The 17,253-nt window shown below is 38.7% G+C and overlaps 1 protein-coding gene across 21 annotated transcripts in view; it reads left to right on the top strand.

Moving 5' to 3' along the window:
* The window catches only part of rims1b (regulating synaptic membrane exocytosis 1b), a 68,359-nt gene that overhangs the window by 44,233 nt on the left and 6,873 nt on the right, over positions 1-17,253 (top strand). For 7 of the 21 annotated variants that reach the window (XM_016679235.1, XM_016679236.1, XM_016679233.1 and 4 more), the window contains 17 exons: positions 154-325; positions 786-939; positions 1,093-1,149; positions 2,772-2,925; positions 3,287-3,403; positions 3,805-3,867; positions 4,291-4,368; positions 6,893-7,012; positions 9,612-9,701; positions 10,385-10,462; positions 10,963-11,028; positions 12,551-12,667; positions 12,975-13,075; positions 13,479-13,582; positions 13,689-13,849; positions 14,072-14,224; positions 16,850-17,067. In XM_016679235.1, coding sequence (XP_016534721.1) covers positions 154-325; positions 786-939; positions 1,093-1,149; positions 2,772-2,925; positions 3,287-3,403; positions 3,805-3,867; positions 4,291-4,368; positions 6,893-7,012; positions 9,612-9,701; positions 10,385-10,462; positions 10,963-11,028; positions 12,551-12,667; positions 12,975-13,075; positions 13,479-13,582; positions 13,689-13,849; positions 14,072-14,224; positions 16,850-17,067 — 2,003 coding nt within the window. Of the gene's footprint in view, positions 1-153; positions 326-785; positions 940-1,092; positions 1,150-2,771; positions 2,926-3,286; positions 3,404-3,804; positions 3,868-4,290; positions 4,369-6,892; positions 7,013-9,611; positions 9,702-10,384; positions 10,463-10,962; positions 11,029-12,550; positions 12,668-12,974; positions 13,076-13,478; positions 13,583-13,688; positions 13,850-14,071; positions 14,225-16,196; positions 16,727-16,849; positions 17,068-17,253 lie in introns of those variants that run through there. The other 14 variants (XM_016679252.1, XM_016679249.1, XM_016679234.1 and 11 more) reach the window with 13 other exon arrangements.

The raw sequence follows: 17,253 nt of genomic DNA, 5'->3' as shown, positions 1-17,253 counted from the left end.
TATTTTCGCTTTACCACTCTGCCTTGCCCATACTGGGCTAACAATACCATCCCCCAGCGCTTGCATTATATAAGTACAACATTTACATTTTGCATTTTAAAGGTTATATCATCCGCTTGAACTCATTTTGCTGGTTTTTCTCCTGGGCTCCAGTGACAAGAGTAAACGACGGACTAAAACGGTGAAGAAGAGCTCTGAGCCCAAGTGGAACCAGACTTTCATATATTCCCATGTTCACCGGCGGGACTTCAGAGAGCGCATGCTGGAAATCACTGTCTGGGATCAGCCCAGAGTGCAGGAGGAAGAGAGCGAATTTCTGGGCGAGGTTGGCAATGCCTCACAATGTCCCCATACTGATCACAGAGCATCACGTTGCTAAAATGTTGCTCTATTTATAATGAATGAAAAAGTACAAGTCAATTTACAGCTTAAAACGTTTTATGTTTTTTCCTCTCAAGCAATGGTTTTGTGTGTTTGAACAAATTGCTAAATAATATTTATTTTATTTTTAACTTAAAAGATGAATAGTCATTACATCCTTTACAAATATTAGCAAGTTTTCTGTATTAGCTCTTTTCATCCTTCCTTTAAATCTATGAGAAATTTGTTTGAGTCAGTAACCCCTGCTCGTAAACTTGTTACCCCAACAGGTAAACCCCCCCCCCCGATTTGTCAAGATTTGAGTCTTTCCACCATTCCGATGACACATGAAGCACTCACTTTTTGATTCTCAGTTCTTCTTCTCCGACATTCTCATCATCTGTCCTCCGTCTCTGTCCTGTCAGATCCTAATAGAGCTTGAGACGGCCTTATTGGACGACACCCCCCACTGGTACAAACTCCAGACCCATGACGTGTCCTCCATACCTCTGCCTCAGCCCTCTCCATACCTTCCGCGCCGACACGTCCACGGAGACAGTCCGAGCAAGAAACTACAGAGTATGTCGTTCAGGATGCAGTCTTCTGCATTTCGCTGGGACCTGCGATGTGTTTGAGTCTGCACCAGTTAACCTCTCCCTCTTCTGAGCTTTCTCCTTTGTGTCAGGACGTCTCAGCTTTGCCCCGTCTTACCCTGTTTATGTGTGTATGCAGGGTCTCATCGCATCATTGATACAGAGTTTGATGATGGTTTGATAGGTGGGACTAAAGGTGGGTGGGGGGCATGATTACTGAGTTTTTCCCTTGTAGTAGCTTGTAATTGTCCAGCACTTGGTGAGAAGCTTCTTCTTGCATCCTTCCTCTCCTCGGATAAATCATTTAAACATCTAATTTGCACCATTGTATTAAAAATACACAATTCCGTTGTGATTTTTTTACTATTCATCGTGTCCTGCAGCACAGTCCACAGTAATCTTGTGCCCTTTAGTTTGTACTGACCTTTCCAGAAGCTGCAGTGAACTGTTTCTCCTCCTCTGCTGGACTGTAGACTTACTGAAGCACCGAGTGCATGTTAGACTGCAGAGCTCCTTTGTTCTCTGCCATTTCACTTACTCTCAATCCCCTGCATGTTTTTAGTCCTACCAGTTTGTGGCTCACTTCACAGGAGACAACATGCACATGAGGGTGACCTCTTTTTTTTTCATATATATATTGATATATTTTACTTTTTATGTTTTACTTTTTTGACCAGCAGTAAATGTCTTTGTTGTTTGTCTGTTTCTGCAGTAGCTTTAGTTCTCACCAGTCTAATGCGCGCCTGATTACTGAGTTGTATATGTTCAAAGTTAATTTTGCCCTTTTTAGATGCCTTAAAGGTGTTGTTTGTGACAAAAGGAGCACTAGTATGCTCATTGGCAGTATGAAAAGGATGGCAGACTAAAAAAACTATTCCACATGAACTCGATGCTCAGGGTTGTCTGCAATGTTTTTCATTTAATGAAAAATCCTTCTTTGTACAACCATCTCCAGAGACTCCAGGCCCAGAAAAAAAAGCGGACTCAGAGAGTCAGTAACTTTATTTTGAAGAAAGGATGTATAAAACACAGGAAAAAGCAGAAGACTTGAGAAAAACCCAACATCAACAGAAAATTAGTAGAGGAACATGAAAGATAACCAGGCAGCATAAAATGGAAGATATTATCAAGGCCTACTCAAAATGCATAATCCCCCAAAAAAAAAAAAAAAAAAACTAAACAGAAATTCACTAACGATGCATAATAACTTTACCCAAAATATCTCTGTCTAATTTAATACACACGTCTTTTCTGGATAAGGAAGCAGGAAGAAACAGAGCACCTTTCACTATGTAATATATTATAAACTAGAATTAAATAACACTTATGTTCATTTTTTTCACAAATACATGTTTAAATGCAGCTACAACAGGTCATTTGAATCAAGAACTATTGCTTTTTAACTTTATTTGATCGCTTGGCCAAAAAAAAAAAATAGCTTTGTCTGTAGTTAAGTAACAACTTTAACGGTTTGATTAGTAGTTCATCTGGTGCTACATACATTTTTACATCTCTGGCCTGAAAGAGGCACTGCAGAAACAGTCAGGCACTTGATTTGCTTGTAAAACATCTTGATGTGATGTTCTACATCCAGCACAAGATTTGCATCTGTAGTAGCAGTAGTAGTTGTTGTTGTAGCAGTAGTGAATCGAATACCTCTTTTAACTGATGCATCAGAAATGAAAAGGTTCGATGTGAGTGGGTTCACTCTTTCTTGATTGCGAATTTATGTTTGTATCCATATAAATCCCTGAAGGATGTTTTTTTTTTTGTTTTTGTTTTTTGTCACACGTGTCCACATCCTGTGTTTGTGCCAAGGTGGAGAGCGAAACTCCCGTGAAAGAGATCGGAGCAGCACGTTGGCTGTCCCAGATCAGCAGCGCCCCATCCAGCACCGCTCCCGCTCCGTGTCTCCTCACAGAGAAGACTCCTGCAGGGCTCGGTCTCGGCCCCCACACGTGCCCATGCAAAGGTCAGCTTCCCGCAACAGCGTCTCACATTGCCTTTTATTTCTGCATGTAGTCTTCTGTACATCTAAACTGACAAGGCAGGCAAAAGAGAGCATTAGTAGAGAAAAAAAATACAGTCCCTTTATTTTTACAAAGGGGCTTAACATAGCTTAATGTGGAAAAGTCTGAGTGATGCAAACACTTTGCAAGTCGCTGTATCACACACGTCAAGACTTGTTCTTTGGATCCCTGTAATAATCAAGCAAACTTTATTTATTTTTTGTTTCTTATTTGTAGTAATCAATGTCTTTCAGTCAGAATCCATAGTGTATTAAATAAATATGTAGTGGATTACATATATTTTAATGTAAATGTTTTCTTCAGGAGTTTGGATGAGATTCACCAAAACCGCAACCACTCACGTTCCCCGACACACTACCACGAGTCCTCCCTGGAGCACCAGCGCTCCGTTGACTCAGACTACGAGTATTCAGAGGACAGGTAAACTAATATTGGGACGTCTTGAAACTTTAGAGTGAAGAAATGTGTAAAACAGTAATTTATCAGTAACTGCTCACAACATTTTTACGCTACAAAGCCCTAAAATTGCTAAACGTTAGATTTGTTTTGCGAAGGTCGCCTCTTAATTTGCTTAATTGTTTTTGGTTTTTTTTGTTTGTAATCTGCTTTCACCAAACTAATTCTACTAATACGTCTAACTGTGTTCGTCTTAGACATAACTGTAATGTGAAAAAATATTTTTCCTGCTTTCTATCATTCATAAATCCACTTTGCTCATCTGCGTTGCCATCCTGTTTTTTTTTTGTTGTTTTTTTTGTGTGTGTGTGTGTGTTTTCCTGGGTCGTTTTTCATTCGTTCACTCATCGTCATGGCACTGACAGTGAGGTCCTGGAGATGAACAGATCAATTCGAGGCGGGAGTGCAGAGTGCCTACATACCAACAGGTACAAACACCATTCAGCTGTGTTTTAATGGTTGCCATCATACCTTAACAACTTCATCTTAACAGAAGCTTTTTTTTTTTTTTTTGGTGTATAAGGAATGAGTTGAATGTTTCAGATTTTCTGCATCTGCATGAAATCAAAGGATTTTGCATTTGTACCTAGGTGCTGCAGCATACTTTGAATTTCTTTTTCAGAATTCTTTTAGATTTTCACTACTGCCTTATATATATGTGTATATATCTATAAAACACAAAACACATTAATCAATATAAAAGTGGATTAGAAGCCTACCCTCTCCATGAGCTGAAAGAAGACAAAGCTTTCTTTCTCATTTCCCAGCATTTTCTCTGAGATATTTTCTCTATTTCCCGCTTTTTTTCTTGTCTTGCTTTCAATGTGCATGATTTCTACTCGTTCAACCAGGAGCATAGGTAGATACAGCAACACGCTCCCCCCCAAAATGCCCCTTTTAGTAAATGGTATCCATAAAGACATTTACAGGTAAGCGTTTTACACTCGGAAGGCAATCTTGTCTTTCCTTCCTTACTCTGTGCTTGTCTTATTTCAATTACTCATTTGTGAAATTGGTGAATCTTTTTGGTACAACAAGCCTCCCATTGTGTTGTTGTTGTGGTCAGAATGTTGCAGAAGCCGGTCTGGATTAATTCACCCATCACCAATTTGTACACCTCTTTCATACCTACGTGTTGCCCTTTCATCTCTCCCTACTACAATTTCAGTGTTGTGAGCAAACCATCTTGTCCCCCTTTACTAAACCATTGTATATCAATTCATATCTTGCAAGGTATAAATTTTAGTAAAGACGAGATAATTTAAAATATCTATATTTTCTAAAGAAAAACTACCACATTTCTACAGGTTTTGATTCGGACCCCATTTTGAGCCTTTTGACCAACTGACAAGAGAAACCAAAATAACTCTGAGGAGCTTTGATCACATTTATTGGAGGAATATAATGTTGCTTTAGTTTATTTAAGAAATGCTCTTTAAATCAAACACAACCTGTACCATTTGTTGGTCCTGATTTATTGATGCTCACTACACGTCGTCTCTTGGCAAATAGCTTCCAAACACTTTGCATAAAAAAAAAAAAAAAAGCTATTTATTTCAAATGTTTGCATTTGGGGGTCTCAAGATTACGAACAGCAAATGTCAGAATTACGAATGCCAATTCTACTGAATATTTCATTCCTCGACATGGAAAACTAATTGTCAGTGAAACACACAGCATGTCCAAAACGTGTTCTTCACCATCTTACCTGGAGTTGTGTGCTAGAGAGCTGAAATGAAATGAGGCAATGAGGTCTCAGGCTTCTCAGTTAAGAACCAAAATATAACCACAAAAAAAATGGAGACGAGTATCTGAGAAAATATATGAAATATAATATAGCAAGTATGAGAATAATTATGAAACATTTCTTTCAAACAAGACAAGATGCTAAAATTGAATGTGAAAAGCCAGAGATATATGGCGCTACAAGCAGTGCCACGCAGGTCTGAAGGCAAAGCTTGCTAAGCGCAGTCATTGCACTTACATATATCTAAGAGATATTGACTGTAGCATCCATTTCCACACTCTTAGCTTTTCCATTTTTTCATATCTGACTCAGCGTCAAATTAATCTGTCATCATCTGCACTACTGTACTCATATCTACATAACTACCATGAGGCAGAAACTCTCATATTGAACAGAATAAACTTCCTAGCTATAACTTTTTAAATTATATGTACATAGACTATTCAAATCTACAGTACTGTGGTTTTCTCTCAAGAAATAGATTTGTAGATTCTATTATGTAATAAGCATTACACATAATCTCCAACTAGATAAACTATCTCTATGCCTTTACGTAATGAAATCCTTGCTCTTATGTTGCAGATGGAATTTAGTTTAGCTTACGTGTTCATTTAGTATTTCCTGTATCTTAGAAATCTGAAGGCAATCTGAGCTTACAGAAAACTCACCTGCACTGAGTAATATGTCATGTAGCTACAGTGCTGGTTTCCCCCCTGATCATAAAACAAACTTTATTGTCAGACATTGATAGCCTGAAAGGATACAAATAAACAACAATTTTCAAATGAGGACGTAATTTATAAAGTGGAAAACTTAACAAAATCAGTCTAGCCCTAAGTGAAAAAGCAATCATCTTTTAAAACTGGTTGTTCTACCTGTGGTAGCAACAACTGCCATCAAGACTGTGATAAGTGGCAAAGAAATGTTTAAATCACTGTGAAGGAACCTGCTACAGCCTCTCAGTCATATTTCAGTTAAAAGATTTATGGCCTTCCACAGTCAATCAAATATGTAGTAATTTTGGTAGTATTGACAAGCAGGGTGTGTGAGCAAGTTTTATTTTCATGCATTCATGTGCATGAAAATGCTTTAAGGTATATAAGGTATCCAGAGATGTGCAAGGGATGTGACTAAAATCTCAGACCTTGATCCCCATAGTCCTCTAGGGGAGCAAGTCCTTTCTGTGTGGAGCAAAGATTACGGAATGCTGCTTTACATATTGTTCTGGGTTCGTTTTTAACCTCCTGAATGAGTTTGCAGTGTGCTCTTAGAATAATTTTGTGAAGCCTCCTGTTCCTAGGTACATAGTCGAACTCAGCTTTCCAAAAAAATGTAGCTAAGCACAGTTAACTCATGATTTAACAAGGGAATAGTATGGTTCACTTTGCGGCAGGTTGGTTTGGCTTGTTGCTTTTTTCTCAGTAAATAAAATTACTTTTGTCTGATACTGAAATTGGTTTGATGATCTGATGCATTTAGGTGCAAAGAAACCCCCCAAAATGCAAAACAAACAAACAAACAAACAAACCTGCTTTATCAGTAAGAAGACAAACATTTGTTCAGTGGACTTTATGCTTGATGTTGTGATGCAGATTTTCATTTCTTAACCCCACCTTTGTGTGTTTAGTTGCTGTTTCACTCTGTCACTTTCATGTGTCATTTTGTTTTCCTTTGCCTTTCTTTGCATGCGGGTGTTTGGCACACAGCTCCACCCTCCCTGCATGCCTAAAGAGTAAGCCATACACCAGACAAGAGGGGGGCGGCATCTTGCCTCGTAGCATCCTCACACATCGTGTTCTCAGGTTCACAGACGAGGTTACGGTTAGGTAAGAACAGAGCGAATTTCACACATTTCCACTCTCATTCTGCCACCAGTCGGAAGCATGGTTTTACTCTCAACTGACAGCTAATTGTAACATGTGAAGCATTACACCAGTTTTAAGTTAATGATCCACTTTTGTAATTAACAGTGCATTAAAAGATATCTGCACACAGCTTTTAAAATGCGAGGTTTTTGTGATTTAAAGAAGTTAAATAAAGATAAACCATTTCATTTTCCCTCTTTAAATATTAGTTATGACCTGTAAAACTCAAAGGAAAAAAATATACTAAAGCTGTTGAGGAGAGATATAGATTGTTAACCAAACAATACTGTGTTTGGTTAAGTTTGTATACTCTTTTAAAGTTGTACATGTGGCTTTGCTCAGGGTCACCCACCATATTTAGACTAAACACTTGGTATCTTGTAGAATGCCTCTGGTCAAGGTCAAATATGTGTGGTGTAGGAAGTCCTTAAACTTCCTGACAACTCATTCCAAAAGTTGAACACACAGGCACACAGTGAAGCATGGGGGTGGTAGCATCATGCTTCGTCATTTTTTTTTTGTAGCTTGGACTGAAGTCTTAGTTAGGATGGAGAGAGTAATGAACAATTTAAAAAAGAAAAATGTCCGATTTTGCCACAAACCTTCCGAGGTTCTAAGACAGCTGAGAATAAAAAAATATACATTTTTCAGCACAAAGATGAATGTAAGCACATATCCAAATCAAGAGTAAAATTCTGGAATCTTCTACCCAGAAAACAAATTGCATCTGAAATGCTGAAATTGGATCAAAAGTTGTTTCAATCAGGTAAATTTCTGTTTCCGTTTTCCTCAAAAAGATGTAAGTTAATGTTTTAATTGAGTTTCACAGGTTTATGTCACCTTAAAAGTGGAAGGACTTCTGAACCGTATACTTACGGTTTTATTTTATTTTTATTTTATTTTATTTTATTTTTATTTTATTTTATTTTATTTTATTTTGTTTTATTTCTTTATTTGTTTTATTTACATCACACAAACTTTGGACTACAGTTGGATGTATAAGTAAATTACTGGTGTTGAGATTTAAACAAATCATTATCTAATAACATCTACAACTGGTATTTAGATTTAAGATGAACAGATTGAGATTTTTTGCTTTGAGCATCAAAACATCTGGCCAAGTGGAAATAAATTTCTTCCTACAGGCCTAATTCGTATCAGTACTTAAGACAAGAAAAACAAAGGCCAAGACAGAAGCGGTATTTTTTTAAATTTATTTATTTATTTATTTTTTTGGACACAAAAATTGAGAGACAAGAAATGAGATGATGAAGACATAAGCAGGGAACCCATAAAATCGTAGGAGTTTTACTACCGTGAACTCCATTTATAATGTGAAAAAATTGAAGATGTGAAGAAACAAGGCTGCAAATTTGGAATGTATTAATCCCAATATTTATTAGAATTAGTGAAGAGCTATTTCATTCAAAATAGAAAAACGAAATAATGCTGTTAATAAATATTCCATCAAATAAATGAATGTCCCTATGACATAAAAAAATATATTTATTAAAAGTATTTTTTTTTGCTGCCAAAAGTGAAGGTAAGCCCTGAAACACACAAAATAAAGATCACAAATTAAGTCTATTCTGAAATACATAATGAAATAAAAATGTGATTGACAAAATAATCTACGCATTAAAAATATACATTGTTTTTATTTCATGTGGGCATGTATTCACTTGATGGAGTGTTTATTATTTATTTATTAATAACAACAGTATTTATGTTTTTAATGCTGTATAAAACAACCATTCACTGTTGCTGCGTTTGGTTTAGAATGCAAACAATTAGATCATGTCTTCCATTTTTTATTACTATGCAACCTGGAGAAGCTTTTACTCAAGTTTATTTTAACACGATCATGTCATACGAGCCCATGAGTGCTCATCATTGCTGCTACTTCAGGGTTAATCAAGGTGAATAAAAGAAACCATTCAACTGAACCCCAGCTTAAATTTGTTGGTTTGTTTTTCTGTCCTTTTGCGGAAATGCATTTGTTTTTATGTGTTGTGTTATTTGCATTTGTAAATTGCATTTGTTGATTCAAACATGACCCAATTACTTCTCAGTTTGCCTGTTTCCGTGTCGCTGCATGTTCTTTGTTTAGTTGCAGGATTGCCACTTCCAACATCATTGTTATACGATGGCATCCATTTAAAGCCACTTGACGTCAGAAAGTGAAATGGGACAAACACACAGACGTATACAAAATATCTGTGAACTAATTGCGAACTCATACAAACCAATCCTTCTGCCTCTGACACCTGGTTTCCATGGTAACTCATCAGCCTACCATCTCAGTGATCTCCCAGCATTTGGTTGCTAGGAATGACTTGCTATGATGAGTGTAGCAGCAGAGCCATTACATGTTACTGTGCCGACTGATTCTACCTCTCCCTCCTCCATCACCTTCTTAAATCTCTCTGTCCTTTCTCTCTCCTTCCTGCATTTTAATAAAACACTCTACTCTTTATCATCACACATTGTATCTAGCTGATTTTGGTTTTCTTATCTTTGTTTCTCTGCCTTGCTTTGCTGCCATTTTGTGGCGTTGCAGCGACCTGCAGCCGTCCCTGGACAGAGTGAGGAGTGCCAGCACCACATGTCTGAGACCAGACACCAACTTTCACTCCTCTGACAGAGACAGGTATCCGACAAAAAATGTGCAACGTGCGACTCGGGCAGCTCTACAGTGACTCTACATGAGTGTGTTTACAAGGACGGCGTGATCCAGTATTTATTGTTTTAAAGATTCTCCATGTTTTCACTCCATCTCATATCATGTGCCCTGCCCCCTCATAACTACATATTTTCTCCAAACTCGCACAAGAATGCTTTATGAAGAATATGAAAAACCTTTCTTCTCTCCAAGCAACTGGCATCTGTGGATGCCAACTGGTCCAGATTGACCATTACAGAAATAGTAGCTGCGGTATTTAAATACTTACTCACACTTTCCCAACATTGTCGAATTGAAGAACTGCAGAATCGTAAAGTTTGGATTTTATAGCAAAGCTAATTTGTTTCGCCATGATTTCAGTCCTACGTTGTGCTGTGGAAAGTTATCTCAATTCACACTGGGGGAGTCCTTCAGATATAATTTTCAGGTTATGTTTGCATGTAAATGAGCTGGTATGAAAATTCAAAAGTACAGGCAAACACATACGATGAACTTTTTCTCAAGTAGTCCTGATGTGACTACAGATGGCTCGTGTCTCTTCTAGCTTTCTGATACTGTGCCATGAAGTGTGCAGTACATTCATGGCCTTTACTAACACAATCTCCTGGTGTTCTCACCCTGGAACGCTCCTCCTTCTCCTGCCCCTCTAGGTGCTCCAATTCTTTGCCCCGCAGGACTCCCCCAAGCCCCAGGATCTTAGTAGAGCACGTGGCCCCAGAGGAAGAGAGGTATACCAGGCCTGCCCTCCCATCTGCTTTCTCCCTACTTCTTGCTTCTGCTTTGCTTTGCTGCTCAAACCTCCTTGACTTTTTCCTTCTGGAAGCACTACCTGTTGCTTAGAGCTCAAGCTTGATATCACAAACCTTGCGATCGATGCTGTTTCGTTCCCTTTTCTCGTAAAGACTTGTGCTCTGAAGCTGTGCAATTCCATATTTATTCTGCTGTAACTGCCTCTCTGCTGAACTCCCACTGTCATTTTCAACACTACTTTGGCTTTAAAGCACTTTATTTGGTTCAACATTGTTATTAGGGAAGAAAAACAGTTTACATGATGTGCAGTTCTCAGTTAAATTGCTTTCATAATCCTCCCTAAAGAAGTACAGCATCAGTTTTTGGATCTTAGTTTTTTTCTTTTAATCCTCAGGCAACATTCAGTGCACATCTAAGGGGTGGCTGCTTTCCACACACTTTCTTTGTCTTCCTCTATGTTTTTTGGTTGTCAAAACAGGGAGAGTATTAATTCATCCAGTCTAAACTGTCTGTGGGAAAGCAGAAAGTGTCTTGAATTGGACAGGTAAGATCATTTTTGTCTTCACAGATTCATTCATTCATTCATTTGATCAGTTTCCTCTCCTCTCATTTTTATCATCACTTCATTCTTATAGCATCTAAACTGCTTGGTGAGATCTTTAAGTGCACATATGAAGTTGAATTGCCCCAGGCAATCAGTGCAAAAATCAGTGTGATATAAATCATTTTCAACAAGCCATCTTAAAAAAATAATGTAAACAACTCCTTTTATGTTTTCATATATTTTACTTTTTTTTTGAGAGAGAGAGAGATCCCTGCCTCATAAACTATCAGAAACAAACTTTCAAGATTTTTGAAAATGTTTTGAATGTAAATCTGCCATAAGTGTGAATAATTGTGGGCTTAATAGTAATTAAAATGAAATGAACTGTTTATTCAAAGTTTTATTCATCAGATTTTAGCAGCCTTTATAACATTAATATTTTAATAGAAAGTTTTAGAACACAATTCTTTGACAAAGTCTACCAATTTTATTGTGTAATGTGATACAGTATAATAAAATATAGTGGATCTACAACTGATCTCACAACTCTATAAATGTAAGAAGGTTTGGTGAGTGTGACAGACAAATAATGTGAGATAAATCAAAATTGCAGATTTTGATTTATCTCAAAATTAAAAAAAAATACCCCCATGTCCCGTTGTGTAGTCTGCATTCACAGGCAAACTGACACTTGATAGTGATATTAAGTGATGAGAGGGCAATTCATTTCATCATGTAGTGGCAGTTCCCACCTTCAGGGAGCTTTCAGTTGTGTGTTTAGGTCATTTGCAGTTTAAACTTACATGTTGAACGTTTACAGCCATCTGTTGAACCCCAAGCAGCTCCTGGTATGTTTGGTGTAAATCATTATGAGATGGTCAGAGCTGGTACAAAATGGAGCAGCAGCCATAATGTTTTTCCTGACTGATACCAAATTCATTTCTGATAATGTGGGCTTTATTTTTGACTCTTTCTGATGTTATTTATAAGGACTATAGAGAAAATTTGCTGTGGGTTCTGAGACCAGAGGTTGATGTTTTTAATACAAAAAAATATTTTTAAACGATTTTCCCAATCGTATGCATCACACGATATGTCCCTAAAATGTAACGGATCTTTGTCCAACTCAAAAAATTTGCCTTGAGGTTCACGCTGTTGGCTGATGCATTTAGAGACTAAATATGGTGAAAGTGTTTCATTTTGTTACAGTTAATGAAGCAGGAAAGTAGAATCTCAGCACAATCTTTACGCAATTGATTGGTGCATCTCTTGTAAAAAAATAAAAATAAAAAAAAAACATCTGCTAGAAGCGAATACTAAGAGTCTTTACCCTAATGTCTGTCAAATTATTTCTTAGTTCACAATAGTCAAAATCACAGTAACATGTATTTGCGGGGTTGTTGTATGAAACACCGGAACCCAAGAGGAGTGAAACATTTTTCTTGAGGTATTTTTTTTTTGCTCTCTTTAGATAGTTTGGTATTCTTTTTTTATCTTTTTTTTTTTTTTTATTTGCTGCCAGCAGTCGAATTCAGCCCACCTCTATCCTAAGGGGCAGTAGAAGAAGAGGGGGCCCCCTGAGGCCCTTTGTACAGACAGTGCTGTCAGGTTCCTGTCCTAACTCGCCGCGGCCGGACAGGTGCATGTTGTTACCTGTGTTGATCTTTTCCTCCCCCTGTGTGTGCTTGTGTTCATGTTTTCAAGCAGGTATTCCCCCCCTCCCTCCCCCCTTTGTGCTCTTCTAGGATGTGTGTAGCCTTGACTGTGTAGAGAACATACCCAGAAAATAGTCCTTTACTCCTTTTCCTTCTCTCCTAACTTTATTGTCTGCAGATGTCATTTTGTTGCTCCTGTGATTCCATTTTTAAATATGTCAATATTTAATTTTGGAACTAGGCATGTGTCATCATTCCACCTGTTTTCTTGTCTTTGATGCTTATTGTTAGAGCACACCCACACGGCAGCCCTTCTCCTCCAACTGTGTTATCCGGTCGAAGGGGTCGGCAGCTTCCACAGCTCCCTGCGAAGAGCAGCAGCATAGAGCACGGTATGTTTCTCAAGCCATAAAAGCAAAACAGAAAAAATCTATACGAACAGTTTAAAGCTACACCAAAGTCAACATTTGGCAACGAAGCTTTACATTAAGTTTATAAGTTAAGAGCGCTGCGCCCTGTCTCTACTAAGATGGTCTGGAGAATGTAAAACGATGCAAATATGTTGTTTTTATCTTTTATCTTAATTTTAATTTTATTTATCCTTTGATTTTTAAATATATATTCCACTATGGATTCACTGTGAACATATTTAAGATTGCTAATGCAGGGTCAAAATGGCATGAAAATTTTTTTTCTCTTTGTACATATGAGGATTATCAATCAATATGGTTTTCAAGGTAACATTTTTTTTTACTCTCTTTTTAAAGCTTTATTTATCTTCTTATTTTGTATCAGCACTAGCAGTGGAGGAGCGAGCCCGACAGCTGCCAATGAAAGTACATTCCTACCGGCCTTCAGCCTCCCACAACTCTCAAACAGACCTCAAGACCAAACGGGAGGTATGCATCTCCAACTTGTCTTCTTCTGATCACTTTTTTCAGAATGTAGGCGTTTGATCCCTCGTTTGGCATAAATCAGATTAACCCGCCAGAGCTTTGATTGCAGATGTACGCAGAGCAGAGGCGCAGCAGTGACAACATGTCGGCCAGGTCTTCGGACAGCGACATGAGCGACGTGTCGGCTCTCTCCCGTGCCAGCAGTGCCTCTCGTCTCAGTAGCACCAGTTACATGTCTATACAATCAGAGCGGCCCGGAGGACGACTCAGGTCAGTTCTTTTTGGGCGCATGCTCTGGTCGCAATCTAAACAATATTTTACTTTTTTTTTTTTTTAAACTGCATGCTAATCACAGTTTGTGTTTTTTTTTTTTTTTTGTGAATGTTGCATGCTTCCGCTCCTCTGCATGATTCGTCTCCTCTGTGACACACATCATCACGTACAAACAATCACGCAAACTCACCAAATGGGACAACTTAAAAACAAACTTAGATCAAAGTCTTTAGAGGAGGACAAAAAAGACAGGAGGATATCGTGGGAGGTGAACGGAGAGGAGGAGAAAGAGAGGGAAGCAGGAAAGAGACGGTTCTCTCAGGAGTTGAAACGCAGAAGACACACGGTAGCAGGAGATACAAGGGAGTCCAGGTAACAATAATTCTCCACCTCCTCTAAAATCAATCTTTCCCTCCCTTATGACTGAGGAAAAACACCATCGTTATGTAATCTACTGAATAACGTTGAACTGAACATAAATGAAATAGATTTGATTGTCTGCACATTAACACATTAAATATTATTTGTAGGTTTACTATATTTGAATGAGTGGATGCAGTGATTTCCACCAGCGTCAAGACTCTTTATCACACAAAGCTGTCCGAAAGCCTGATGATAAACAGCATCCAATGCTGAACTCAACTAATAAATTATCTGAAAATAAGCAAGAACTGAAGCGAAACTAAACATAAGCAAACCACGATTAGGCTCAGCTGACGTCAAGCTGATATGAAAAGGACATTTTGAACTCAAACACTCACACACACAGTGCTGGCTGACCAGAAGCAGGGCACTGACAGGGACAAATGACCCAATCCCAGTGGTCCTCCATGGGTCAGGTGGTGATGTAGTGCAGCTTATTAGCTGGCAAATGTATTGAAGTCTGGGAAAGTGAGAGAAGGTGACCCTGTTCTTTACAGTCCAAACGATTTCATGGATAAGCAGAAACTCTCACACTTTAAAGAGTCAGATGTGAGAGGAGTCCGTTTGAGTGTGAAGACTTTAAACGATACCAGGTATTTCCATATCCCTGTTTTAGCGCTTGTTCCTCTGTTAATACGACTGCTGCTGAAAGAGCCGTTTCTTTAAACTTTACCATGTTGTCTTCAATATTGCAGACTAGCTCTCCATCACTTGCGTCCTTCTACACATAGTTCAGTTTTGATCTTTTATTTCAGGTTACCTTTTTCCACTTTTTCTGTGTCCTCTACAAGACTTGTGCGGCTAACTAGGCATTGTTCACCCACTTTAGCTGGGGATCTAATTAGATGTATTCTGAAGGCAATAAGGTTGTTATTGTCTGTGTTCATGGATTCTGTTATCTGCTTCAGGACAGTTTGTCCAACTTCATGGAAGGAGAAGGAAACAGAGAAGACGTGGGATTACACAAACACATACCACATTCACTTTTATTGCTTTTTTTGTACACGACCTTCCATCAGCTATCCTTCTCTAATTGCCTGTGCAATTGGCATTTTAAGTAATTGAATGTAATTTTATTTATTTTTTATTTTTTGCTTTATTTTTTGCTGGAAAAAAAAAAATTGTTTAGCATACCAGGGATTTCATTAGTGCCGAAGTGTTTGTTCTGGGATTTGACAAAATGAGACCATGGAAGATTATTTCAAAACCTTCTCCATAAACCTCAACACCCACTTCATTCGCAATTTGGTTGAAAAACAGACAAATCGGTTCTAAGAAAACTAAAAATAAATCTGATCATGCCGTTCCAAAATTGTTTTCTTCTCATGAATTCATCCTTTTGATCATTTGGATGTACAATATGTTTGGTATCACTGTTATGCTGAAAATGTGAATCACTCTTCATCTTCATTTCACTAGTCGACAACAGTAAGATTGGGGACAAAGTTGGATGGAATTTGGAACTTTATCTGCCTCGACAAAAACACTATTTCCATCTAAAGAAAAACAAATCACAAACATTCAGAAAAGAGCCACGAAATAGCTGGACAGTCCGTTGGTATTTTCAGTGTTGCTGTTGGCCTTCCTGACCAGTTTCAGTCTCATAATCAGCTATTTTTCAATATATTTTGTCCACTTCCCCTGACAGATACCTTTGTGCACTAATTTGTTCCTTTGTAACATCTTTGTAAACATTGGTTATCTAAAAGAAGCTGATAAATAACAAGAAAATCCAACAGGAATGTCTAAACTTTCGAGATCAACTGTTATACACACTCAAAGTATCTTTGAGAGATTCAGCTGAACATTACAAAAATGCAAAAACTACATGTTTGCACTGAAATCTTATTTGTCCTTTTGTCCGTGTGTTTATGTATTTGTGCACCTCCCCCCCTCCACCTCCCACCCCTGCATGTCTTAGATCTCTCCTTGCATGCCTTCTGTGCTGTGACTGCCCGGACCCCCTCCATCCTCAAGACCAGGACCTTCCCCTTCCATCCTACCCATCCTCTGCCATAAATTCTCTAACTCCCCTGCAGGAGGCAGTGGAGAGGCCTCAAACCACACTCCCTCTTTCCTCCCTCTGCCCGGCTCCTCTGGGTCATTGGACTGTAGCTGTCAGGGAGCCACTGGGAGCGGAAAGTCTGAGTGAAAGAGGCAGTGTGGCTGCGCTGTCCTGCAGCACACTGACGCCCTCCGAGGGGATCGACGTGCGCTGGCTCCTCCAAAACCCTAGGAGGCGGCATCGCTCACGTTACTGCTGCTGCTGCTGCTGCTCGTGTTTAGTGCAATGTTTAAGAAGAAACTTGAACTTATAACATCATGGCCTTTTGGTTAATGAACACTCTTTTTCAGTCCTACCACAACTGTAAACTTGAGTTATGTTCATTTAAAACAGAAGGTGTATTCTATTTGGTTCCCACTTGGCATAATAAACAGCAGTTCACTTTTTATTTTGCTCCTGCTATTTTATGTTATCCCAGGTTATTGGAACGTTATTGTGTACATTAATTAAGAGCACACTCAATAACCCCAACAGGGTCCTAGATTTATCCAGAGTCCTCTACCTTACAGTCGGCAGATGCGATCTTCTATGGGTCGGAACATGATGAAGAGCTCCAGTGTGAGCGGTGAGATCTACACGCAGGAGCGCACAGACGGCAGCCAATCAGACACCGCTTTGGGCACCGTAAGCGGTGGCAGCAAGAAGAGACGCTCCAGCATCAGCGCTCGCTTCGTGGCCATCGTCGGCAAGAACCGCAGCCGCAGCACCTCACAGATCAGCGACCCTGGTGAGTCGCACACACTAACTGTTCAAACTTTGTATCACTATTGTCCTCTAAAACAGGATTACGTAGCCCTCAAGGTTTAGTCATAATTTGAATGCCTTGTCTTTGATCACCTGGACATCAGAAGAAATTTGGGGAATTATTTATAAAATTAAAAATTCCGGTGAAAACAGTAGAAATTTTGTGGGT

Source organism: Poecilia formosa, unplaced genomic scaffold (assembly GCF_000485575.1).
Source record: "Poecilia formosa unplaced genomic scaffold, Poecilia_formosa-5.1.2 Scaffold206, whole genome shotgun sequence".
Taxonomy (NCBI): domain Eukaryota; kingdom Metazoa; phylum Chordata; class Actinopteri; order Cyprinodontiformes; family Poeciliidae; genus Poecilia; species Poecilia formosa.
This window is presented reverse-complemented; position numbering and strand designations above follow the sequence as displayed.